The sequence below is a fragment of the Melospiza melodia genome, chromosome 6, assembly GCF_035770615.1.
Source record: "Melospiza melodia melodia isolate bMelMel2 chromosome 6, bMelMel2.pri, whole genome shotgun sequence".
Taxonomy (NCBI): domain Eukaryota; kingdom Metazoa; phylum Chordata; class Aves; order Passeriformes; family Passerellidae; genus Melospiza; species Melospiza melodia.
Genome location: NC_086199.1, coordinates 7,188,953 through 7,201,217, shown reverse-complemented (window position 1 = coordinate 7,201,217; position 12,265 = coordinate 7,188,953). Strand labels below are relative to the sequence as shown.

Genomic DNA, 12,265 nt, shown 5'->3' with positions numbered 1-12,265 from the left:
AACATGGACTGAAGAGAGAAAAACAAGAAGGATGGGACTTCATAAGCTAAAGCTGTAACTGGACAATTAACTCCAATATGCAAATGGACCAGAACTTATAAAAGTGAGAGACCCAGTGACCAGTTGTCCATTTTGTGACCATTTTGGTTCATCCTGGGTGTAGCCCTGGCTGGGCTCTTGTGCTGCCCAAGGTGGATCCATTGAGCCCTTTTAATACATCCCTACTTTATTCTTTAGGTCTGTCCAGCCTCTGTTCTACATCAGCCTTCACAAGGCATCACAGCCAAAAAGGAGGACACAGGATGCTAATACAGGCAAGAGGAAGAAGAAAAGGCTTGAACTTGTGCTGCAGCAGAAAACAGTGAAATGGGACTGAAATCAAGTGAAATGGGACTGAAATCATGTGAAATGGGACTGAAACCCAGTGACAGAGGTGCAGCTCTGCACCCAGGGCCCTGGTGGTGCCACACAGACAGCAGCCACCAACCAGCAGCTCTGCAGGGAGACAGGGAGCTGGTTAAGCCCATGTTTCAAAACCCAGAGTATTTGAACAGCTTCTCAGACCTGCCTGTGGGCAGCAGAGATGGAGGAAAGCCCAGTTCCCCCAGAAGGTGAAGCAGAGGGTGAGTTGGACCAGAGCAGCTCCCCAGCCTTGTCAGGGGCAGTGAATTACCTGACTTGCCAGCCCATGCTCCCTCCCAAAACACCACTCCATTTCCAAGGCACACCACAAAACCCACTCATCCCTAGGGGGTGAACACAGGTCTCAGGTGACAAACAGAGGTGCTGGCCCCTGAGATGATGGACTCACATCTGCCACCAGCAGCCATCCCAAAGGCTTGTGAGTGTCACAGACACATTTTATGAAAAATCCTTTCCTTAGGATTTTTTCCTCCTGAGAAGCTGAGAGGCCTCAGGAACAAAATGTAAACAATGATTATCTGCTGCTGTGGAATGCAACAGGTGCATCTGGGATTGGTCTCATGTGCTTGTTTTCAATTAATGGCCAGTCACAGTCAGCTGGCTCGGACTCTCTGTCTGAGACACAAGCCTTTGTTATTCATTCCTTCTTTTTCTACTCTTAGCCAGCCTTCTGATGAAATCCTTTCTTCTATTCTTTTAGTATAGCTCTAATATAATATATATATAATAAAATAATAAATCAAGCCTTCTGAAACATGGAGTCAGATCCTCATCTCTTCCTAAGACCCCTGTGAACATTGTCACACGTGAGAGCCAGCCTGAACACAAACTCCTTTTTATACTCCTTTTCCATAGCAGCCTTGATTGCAAGCACTGGGGCTGCCTTCCTAGAAAAAGCATGCATGGAGAAACAAATCTGGGAGACAGGGTGGGAACAGACCATCTCTTCTACCTCTGAAAGCATTTTTTTGCTCAAAAGATTAATTGAAGGCAAGCTTGACATCATAAGGAATGTGCAAGACTTCTCAGCAATAGATATGTATGTTTTGGTAGGCTGGGCAGGATGAAGGAAACCAAAAATACCATGCCCTTGGGGAAAAAAAAAAGTTGATTGTTCTGCCCATGAAAGTGAAAATGCCACTCACAGGAAAATGTCCCACACTTTACTAAGCACTGAAAATTTGTAACCACAAACTGCAGTCTTGGGGTCTATTCGTGATCCAAGACAGACCAAAGGAGTTTCTGTGAAGCTTCATCAACTCATGAAACACAAGAATTCACTCGAGGGCAACCCAGGCTCCTGCTCCTTACACCACAGGCTGTTTTCTGCCTCACTGGGCGGGTGAGCAGCAACAAAAACATTCACATTACCTGTGTGGAGCACTGCTTTGCATCCTGTAGTGAAGGCATCTTTCATCAGCCCTCCACTAATCTGCAGCACCACCATCCTGTCGGAGCATGAAGCAGGCGGTTTCCCCTGCTGGCTGGATTGTTTTAGGATTCTTTCTAAGCATCACCAAGATTGACCTCAAAGGGTTAGATAAGGGCAATCTTAACAGACAGAAACGAAACTACAAAATTGGATTTTGTTCGGAAAACAGAAAATTAAGTGTGCACAGGGCATACAGACAAAACAACGCTGCAACGCTCACAGGGAGGACAAAAATAGCATGGAGATACTGGCTTCATGTTAGCACAGGAGCCAACCACACCCTTCAGCTGAACACCACGTGGGAGCCATTCCAATTACCCAAGCAGCAATTATTGAGTGGCTGTGCTCAATTTTATCAGGCAGGCAAAGCTGGCATTGCTAGCATCTGAAAAGGGACAGAGAGCAAATATTGACTGCTCTGCCTGACGCCAGTGACTCCTGCAGCTCTTGCCAAACACACACTGCTGCTGCTGGTTTGGAGAACTTGCATTTGAGGTTGGTTCAGATGGTTAAGATGAGCCATTTGGCCTTGTTTTGGTTGACATGCCTATCAAAATGTTTCATAATGTAATAGGGGACAGATAGTGCAAGTGTTGGTTCACACGGGCAAATGTCTCACCTAGTGAAGGTACAAGGTGGTTATTCCACATGTAAGAACACCTTAAACCCTGCACAAGCTACCTAACACAACCCACTGGGCTGCTTTCCAAGCAGCTGCTGCCTCTGCTGCAATGTTTTTTTTCCTACCCCAACAAATAATAATAATAGAATCTCCTCCCCAGTTAATAACAGAACTCCATGCTTGCCAGTATTCCCCAGTTTGTAGTGCAGCAGTCAGGGTTTCCACGCCACACACACTCAGTACAGATGTGCTCCTGGCACCGTGGCAGGCAGCTGTATTGCAATTTTCAGGATGAGTGTGTTTTCCCTCCCAGATCCCCCTCCAATGCTGCTGCTGCTCAGAGGCACTAATGATTTAATCAAGCTCTCCAATTCTTATCTCTACCATGGGGTTAATTAATACAGATTTTTATTTTTATGAGGGTGAATGGATTCTTTGTTAGGCCTTTTTGTAGGACTCTAACTGACCTTGGTTTTCTCTTGCCCCAGTTTTCAAAATGTCACTGACCTAGAATAAAAAAGCTACAAAACCCCCAAACCCTGATCATCCTCTTTACTTCAGGTCAAAAATCACTAAGCTAAAAAGTGTATCTGAGAGAACAAAATAAGAACCTGGTAATCTGAAAATACCCAAAATCTATTACGTTTCACCCTGTGTTAACAGCTCTTTAGGGAGGAATAACACATACAAGCAATGTGTCACGTAGGATAGCCAAAAATCAATAGACACTGCTGGACAATGAGTGTTTTATTCAGTAATGAGCTACCAACAAGTGCTACAAGCCAGGCTGATCATTAGGAGCACAGGGACACTGCAGGGACCATGGGAGTGCTGAACTCTCCCAGGAGGGAAAAGGAGAGCAGCAGCACTGCCAGCCACTGTTTTACTCTCAGCCTTCCTTACACTGTGATGCAGAAAAAACAAGATTTAAAACTAATCTACTCTCCTCTTCTGCCTTCCATGCCTCCCTTCCTGAGGTGGGGGAATGGCAGCTTCAAGGAAAGCGCCTCCTCCTTCAGCAGGGAGCTGGGGGAAGCAAATCATGGCAGAACAGATGTAGCCTGTCCATCCACAGACATCAAACACTGTCACCAAACAGCAAAGAGGATTTCTTCTATCACAACAACTTGTGTATCACTGCCAGTGAACAATTCACAACTCTATGGCTTCTATAAAAAAAAAAAAATAAATTTAAGCAATCACTTTAATGAGCACAAGCCTGTCTGTCATCTTCTCGTCTCTGTTACACCAGGAGGAATTACCTCTTGTGTATGATATTTTTGTGTCTGCCTTTCAGCACTGAGGTCAGCTGAGGCTATGCCTGCAGCAGCATGCAGGGAGCTCAACAGGAACAGACCAGGGGAGCTGCTGCTCACAACACAGTGTACCCACCATGTGTGCAGGGACAGAGGCTGTGCTGGGCTAACTCCAGCCCCAGTACTTTCCTTATTTCAGTTTCATTCAAAATAACCATTCCCACACTCCCTGACAGAGCAGCAGAATGAACCAAAGGATGGGAAGCAGGGATAACCAGATCTCCAAGACAGCACTGCAGGTATGAACTAATACACCAACAAGTACATTCTTTAAATGACTGGAACCATCAGAATAACAATCAAGGACTTGCAAATCCAGGTTGAGAGTGAGCAATTAACCCCCAAGCCCTTTGTAAAGTCCCTTCCCTTCCACCCAGCAACAGTTTCATGTTCTGCAGACAGGAAAGCAGGGAAAAGGGTTATTTCCAGCATTTATGTTCAGCAACATGGTGTTAAGCAATTAAAAACAAACACAGAATTCTTTGTCAAGATTGAAAAGTTTACCCAAAACCCAATGAAGATGAGGAAAATGCCTCTACAGGAGGAATGGGTCTTTTCAAATCCAAATGCTACATAAATATGAACTAAATCACTACTACCACATCAGTGAAGCAAGTGGAAACTTTCTACATTACTCCTCTCAACCTCCTTTTCCTTTTGAAAGCCAGTTCACCACAAGTGCTGCTAACTCAGAAGTGCATTCACACCAAGCTTTGCCCTCCTGGCTGTCTTAAACCCTTTTGCTGTTCTCATTGTCAGGATGCTCTGAATCACCAGAGTCTTCACTGCCACCACCAAGTGATGTTTAGTACTCAGGGGCACAGGCAGGTGGAGATAAAATTCTCAAAGTTACCAAGTCACATCATCTACATACCAACATACTTTTAAAGATAAACGTTCAAGCGGCTTTTCTAACATTTTAAATAAAGTGAACAGTGAAACAGGGATCTGACTGTAGTGATCTCACAAGTGCCTCAGGAGCCATCAACTCCTTTGGCATTTTAATTCCAGTTTTTAACCAGTCATACACCACACAATGCATTTAACAAACTGCAATTTACCTAGCAGGGAACGCTTTTACGCAACTATACGATCTATTTTTTATGTTAGGCGTGTGAAGCAGACAAAAATACCCCTGACTGAATTTTTTCATGGCAGTGTCATGTGTCAGTTGCCTCTCCAGGGCCATCAGCCCTGTCACATGCCACGAAGCTGTGCACTTACGGGAACTGCAGAGCACTCCTCACCCAGGCTGCATAAACTGGGAATAAATTTCTGTGCAGCTCCTAGGGGAGCTTTCTGTAAAAGTCACCCTTGTAAAATTGTAATAAACATTTAACAAACTTTTAAAAATCATTCTGGTAAAGAAAATGAATCTGTGGCTTCAATAAGCAAGTGGCCCCATCAGATGAGATACACAGTTAAAATAAAAATGCTGGGTAAGATTATTAATTTACCTTACCTCTGGATGAATTAAGAGGTGCTCCAAAAGAAATACCCTTATTGTAAATCAGAGATGAGTACAATCAACTACAAGCTGCACAACAAAACCTATCCGTACACATCTCTGTATTTTCAATTTCACTTGAAGAGAAATCATTCATGAAGGATTAGACATAACTGCATGAAAAAAGTATCATTCATTTCTTATCACTAAACTCTCTTCAAAAACAGTTCTCCTCAAAAACTCTCTTCAGCTGTAGCAACCACATTTCTGTATTATCATGCTTTGGGTTACAGTAATAAACAGTAACACACATTAATAAGTGGAGTCAGAAATTAGGAACCCTGCAGTTAACTAAACAGTGAAAGAGTAAGTACATCCCAAACTCCAAGGGCTAAAACACATTTTTGTGATTGAATTAGCTCAGCAAGCATGAAAAGAAAAGGGAAAACAGAGTTCTGGACAGGCGTGGTGGGAAGCACCAGACACAGGGGTCTGTTTGCTATCCCAGGGAAGACAGAGGAAGGATTTGTGCATGGGAAAAAAAAATCCAGATTGAATCCGCCCACAGGTAGAGATTTACACTTCAGAAGCAAGAAATAGTTCTGCTCCAGGGTGCACAAACCCTGCAGAGCTCCTGCTGCAGCCACCCATCCCCGAGCAGCCGCGCGTTCCCCTCGCTGCAATCCCGCTCAGCAGCAGAGCTTGGCTCCATCTCCAACAGCTCCCAAAGCTCTGCCAGAAACCCTTCTCTTACCAAGCAGCTGACATGCCTCCTCATCTCAAGCAGCCAAAGGCAATTCTGGATGTTGACTGTGCCTCTCCAGCTCACAGAAGGATGAGCAGCAGGCTGGATGGCTCCCTGGGGCCAGCCCATGATGCAGGGATGGGAGGGAAACCCAGGAGGAGGAGACACAGGACAGGGACCCTGCTTTATCCCTCCCATGCTCACTGCCAGGCAAGCCCTGACTCCTGCCTGCTCCATCCCACACCAAAAGTGACTTCAGGTTTCAAACATGGCCCATGGTGCAACAAAGCATCTCCCTGTCAAGCATCCTCTGCTCACCACAATGTTTGCAGATTGTCTGGCAGGAGAAATCCTTCCCTACAGTATTGCCCCACTGGATGTAGCACTAATAGGTCCAGGCTTTGCACCTGCACTTTTACATGGCTGTGCAAGGATTGCAACAAAGCAATTCTGCAGCTGCTGTAAGATGTGCTGCATCAGAAAACTGCAAAGAAGCAGAGAGGTGCTGAAGGAAAGGGGCCAGATAATGCTGACCTTAATCTGATTAAATTTTATTATAACATCTGGGACAGAGGGAAGGGGAAAAAAAAGAAAATAAAAGAAGCCTGCCAATTCCTGACATCATGCATTTTCATAGCAATTTTCATTTTCTTGGCAGGGAGGGAAAGGGTAACTATTACTCTCATCTGGATATCAGCTTGAAAACTGGTAAAGGTTAAAGAGCAATACATAAATCTGAAAAGATTCATATGTAAGGGTTTATATTCTTTCAACTTTCTACTTCAGCCTCACGATTTTATGACTATCTTTACTGTCTGGAGATGGGGCAGTATAAAACATATTGCTTTCATTTCTTCACCTATTTTCTTCATGTTTTTTAAGCTTCATTAAATCTCCTTCAAGTAATTAACTGACAAGAAAGATGCACTGAGAACTAAGTTACATTATTACCTATTTTCCAGTGAATTTCTTAATGGCATCTTCTAGGCCAAACACTATTAAGGAAAGTGAATGTTCACCCTTGAACACTCTTCTGCCTAAAAACCCACTAACAAGTTTTTACACTATTAACCAACTAGCCATAAATTAATAGGGATTCTATAATAATTAAGGCTAATAAGTAGTAAACTCTCCACCAATTACTTAAAAGGGATTATTCTTTCCCTCTCTTTTCCTTCTTTTTCTTCCCAAAAGTGCTGTCCTTGCAGAAGACTAACTTAAATAACAGTCAAACATACTTAAAGTAACATATCTACACATGGTAGGGAAGGAAAAGAAAAATAAAGCTGATGATTTTGTTACTATTTTTAGGCATAAACTTCACAAAGTTATATGACCAAACCAACTGACACATTAAATTGATCTTGCCCTAATTACCCAGACTAGACAAGTGCTCTATCCCCATGGGATGCCTTTCAGGAATAATGGAAGGTTGGATCACAAAGAATTAAAAAGTAGATTAAAATATATCTAGACTATATCCAGACTAGATCTCAGTCCTGCTTTTTCCTTTATGCACATCTCCTCTTACACTGTGCATTACAATGCTGGACATATTCTTTGAAGCTATATCTCAGGAATTCGAAAAAGGAGATCATAGCAAGTTTTACATCCATCTGCAGTCACATAAAATGCAAGCTCCTTTTCTGATAGCTATAAGCAACCACTCCTTGAATCTGAAATTTCTCTCATTGATTTAAAGCAGTCAATATCACCGGCTGCTTCACAAATTTCATCTCAAGATTCCTATTAATGGAAAAACCTGTTTCCTTGAGTGACCCTATTCTTCTTTTTTGACCTTTGCTACCACAGATCTGTGAGCAGAGCTGCTAATGGTCCCTATATGTCATGTCAGGGAGCATGTCTTTGCTGCTCCCTCACAGCTGTATTGCCATTTGCTTGTTTGACCCTGAGCAGACGCCGCAGTGCCACAGCTCCATACACAAAATGTGTCAGGACCATTTGTTGTGTCTTCAATTGTTACAAAAAATTGCTCATGTCACTTCTAAGGGATATCTCTGGATGTTTTACAGCAGCCAGGCACAGACAGCCTGGGCACAAGATTTGCAGTGTGTTCATTTCAGCACAATCTAAGAGCTCCATTTGTTACAGCAAAGGAATACAGTCATTTCAGTTTTACTAAGCAAGGCTCCTACAATGAGACACTGACCAAAAAACTCAATTGTCTTTCAATACAAACACCAATCTGGCTTTTCTGAAAAAAAATAAAAAAATTGAAAGTAAATCCCTGCCCTAAAAATGGCATGTAACTTCAAATCTGCCTTCAAGCTGAAGAGTGTTTTCCAAATCTGTTTCACAACAACAGCCATCTCAGCCTTTCTACCCAAGGCTGAGTTTGACTGGCACAACAAATGTGTGTCTGACAAGCTGTGCTTGGTGCAAAAGTCAGAGCAGCTCCTGTCTGCTACAAATTTTTGCTTGTTCTCCTGAAAATGCAATACTGAAGCAAAACGGAAGAAAATTCACCATTAAAGACACTTGGCTTTGGACTGCTATTAACACTCACTCGTCAAAACACATGGCTTCAACGACAGCACTAGTGCAAATATGGATCACACAAGGGACTTGGCAGAATTTTCTTTTGCACCATCTGTTTTCAACATATTTGCTCTCCACCAAGCACCATGGAAATTTCATTGCAAGGGAGTTAAAAGGAAATAGCTTTGTGGAAACAGGAGTTAGTCCATCCGTTCTAGGATGGACCAGGCTCTAAACACATCAAAGCCAAGCTTCTCAGCAGGGCTAGTCCTGCTGCCTGGACTAGCCTCCTTGATAGCCTCCATGAATATGTTCACAGCAAAGCAAAGCTTCACAGAAAATCTTTAGAGAAAGAAATTCAACACGTGAGTAAGGAAAACCCAAAAGTTCTGAGAGGCCAGGCCGGATGCACTTGTCATCATTTCACTGTCCAGGTAGATGCCATTAAACTGAAATAATTAAATATCAGCACTGAGGGCTTCCTTAACAAGTTATCACACATGTAAAAACAAGTAAAAACCCAAATCTTGACCCATAAGAAATTTGTTTAGAAGCCACAAAAATTATCCCCACTTGCAAGGGATATAGTAGTTAAAAACAGAAAAGTAAATAAAGTAAAATAAAATAGTGTAGTCAATAGCTTCATTAAGACAGCAAAATGCAACCACCTAAGTGTCAGCAAGCTGAAAACAAGGAAATTAATGAAACTGGTTTGTTTTCATGCTGGTGGTTCCTTTCCAAACAGTTTACAGCAACATGCATTCTGAGAAACAAAGCACAAGAACCAGTGAGCACATCAGTACCAAAAAAGGCAACCAATCTGAAAATATCATGAGAAAGTACTAGAAGAGCTTATCTGTCATTTCCCTGCTCAAGCCTCTCTCCTGAAACACAGAAACATCTGCAAAGAAGCACAGACTTGAACTAACTACACTCACCATAACCCCAGTTTAAACAGGTTTCTCAGAATTCCCTTCAACTTGCACACACAGCCACAGATTTTTGACAAAAAATCTTAATTAAAACAACACAGAAAACTTCAGTGACTTACCTTGCAGCGTTAGATGGAGATCATCTATTTCAGAGGAAGCCTGCTCCTCTGTTGATGCAGATGACTGCTGTGATGCCATATTGAATTCTATGGTGATTCTTCAATCAATTTCCAAACTGAAATGATATTAAATTTAAAAAAAAAGAAGAAAATCAGTTCAGTTTTACATAAAAATTGATTATGTTCAATGATGATGTGGCACCAAGATACACATTTTGTTTTGGGATTTCTTCCCTTGGTCAGCAGTTCCCTCAGTCTATACAGAATAAAGTGACTCTTCCCACAGCAGGAACACAAGCTTTGGTCCTTTGACTCTTTTCTAACAGTGGCCAGCAGCACTCCACAATAAACCAGCATCCCAGTGGGTCTTGCCATGAAAACAAAAGCACCAGGATTAGGAAAATTCAAACACCGTTGCTTTCTTTGAGAAAGCCAAGGTGACAAAAGCCCACAGAGCCTTTGCAGATTGGTAAATGCCAAACATAAGTTTTTTAATCCTTGTACCTTTCAGTCCTCCCTTCCTGTCTGGATAATTGTTACAGAATAGAAACAATCCAGGCAGAATCTGCAAAGATTAAGATGAAATGAAAAAGCAGCATAAGAGAATCAACACAACTGCTGTCTCTGTCTGGTACCTTTGTTACTCCTCAACCCCCATGAAGGAGTTTCTTTTTCCAACTCCTCCATTTTCCTCTCCCTGGATATCTCCCCCATAGAAAACAATATGCTCCATCTTCCTTAAAAAACTACAAGTGATCCTTGTTCTGCAGTACTGTTCAATCTGCCACTGTAGGAAGAACTGGAAGCTTAAGATAGAGACTTATTTTTACCAAGAACACAGAAGTTAAACAAATTCCAAAAGTAATTAAGCTGAAATTTAATTAAGGGCTTATTCTTGAACAAGCTTTGTTACCTACACAACTGTAACCTTTTCACCAGAAGCACTAGGACTTCCACACCATACATTAATAACTCATCCACCAAGTATATGTCAAAATAAAGGGTGTGAATAGATGAGTCAGGAAATACAACATGAAGGAATGCCAGAGAAATTCTTACATCCATTCCCTTGTGCACATGAATCATGAGGCAGCCTTTGTTTACTCCACTCTATACTATTTTTCCTCACTCTCTGTCTCCTTCACTGAGCAGAAAGGGGAACATGCACTCCATGAGGAGCTCTTCAATATTTTACTCTCCTCACCCTGAACAATGTGTGTCCTTGTGCTTTATCTAAGAGCTGCTCTGATGACAGGATTATTGAGTCACCCACAAGATTTTCTGTGGTACTCACCACCCTGGCATCTGAACACTTCACAAGCATCAATCAATTCCCATTTACAGCACCTAGGTGAGACCAGGGGTTATTGCCCACAGTTAGAATCACATCATGCTTTGGGCTGGAAAGGACCATCAGTCCAACCCCCCTGCCATGGGACACCACTTTACCGATGACAAGCAAAGGCCAGACAGAGAGAAAAAAGGCAACAAAAAAAGTGGATTTCCAGAGAAACAGATATTAGCTGATATGGCTGAAGCACTGATTCCAGCTGCTGCAGTGACCAGGCAGCACTTCTGCAAGTCACCATCAGCTTACAACTGCAACTCAAGGCACCAGATCTGAGCAAAGGGAGTTCTAGCTGGGGCAGGTAAAGGTCAGACCTATCTGGATCATCAAAAAACTCCATATTTTACAAGAGTATGGCTTCATTAGCAAGCAAAAATAGGAGGAAAACAACTGATTTGATCTTTGGCTGGCACAAGAACACGGTGATATAAACAAGCCAAGCCTTGAGGTAATGATGGAAATCATAAGGTATCTAAATTAGCCAAGAAAGCCAACAAAATGCTGGGCAGCACAAACAAGGGCATCACCATCAGAGATAGAAAAGTCACTGTTTCATTCTGCTCAGCACTTGTCAGAACACCTGGAATACTGGGTGCAGTTTGGGACAATGCTGTACAGAATATTATGTGGACATTCTGAGAGAGAAGAGCACAAAGATGACTGGAAGGCCTGTGTGGAGAAATGGCTGAGAAAAATGGGTTTGGTGAGCCTTGAGAAAAGGCTAAGGGGAGACCTTATTACCATGTTCCAGTATTTGAAGGGTGCCCACAGAGAGGATGGAAACTCCCTTTTTACAAGGAATCACATGGAAAACACAAGGGGTAGTGGGTACAAGTTACTGCTGGGGAGATTTTGATTAAACACAAGAGGAAAATTTTTCATAGAACAATCACTCACTGGATTAATCTCCCCAGGGAAGGGGTGGATTCCACAACATTGGCACTGTTACGATTTGACAGGGCAGGATGCTCTGCCATGTCTGGACCATGCTTTTAGCACAAAATATTGGACAAGATGGTCCTTGAGGTCCCTTCAAACCTGGAATTCTATTCTATAATAAATATTGGGCTCTTAGAGGAACTGAGGATGGGCAATGGCTGAGCAAGAATCCAGTGCTCACAGCTATGCCCAAGGCAAGGAAATCTTTCCTGGGAAACTCCCTTCTTTTTTCTCTCAAGATGAAGCAACAAAAACCCAAAGTCTGAAAACACCAAATGTCAGGTGGCCTTAATATTTTTTGGGTATGACTAAGTCTTGCATTTGGTTTTTTGATCACCACCTTGAAGATGATGACAAATGGCCCAAGTGGGAAGTATGTAAACAAACTTCCAAACAGTGGAAACTTACACATCTGTTCAATTTCAAAGCACCCACATTTGAGA

General features: G+C 42.5%; 1 protein-coding gene across 5 annotated transcripts in view; it reads right to left on the bottom strand.

Moving 5' to 3' along the window:
• SYNE2 (spectrin repeat containing nuclear envelope protein 2) overlaps positions 1-12,265 on the bottom strand; it is a 177,352-nt gene that overhangs the window by 150,182 nt on the left and 14,905 nt on the right. For all 5 annotated transcript variants that reach the window (XM_063159774.1, XM_063159769.1, XM_063159771.1 and 2 more), the window contains exon 2: positions 9,536-9,651. In XM_063159774.1, the coding sequence (XP_063015844.1) occupies positions 9,536-9,614 (79 nt within the window). In that variant the 5' untranslated portion in view covers positions 9,615-9,651. The remainder of the gene's footprint in view (positions 1-9,535; positions 9,652-12,265) is intronic.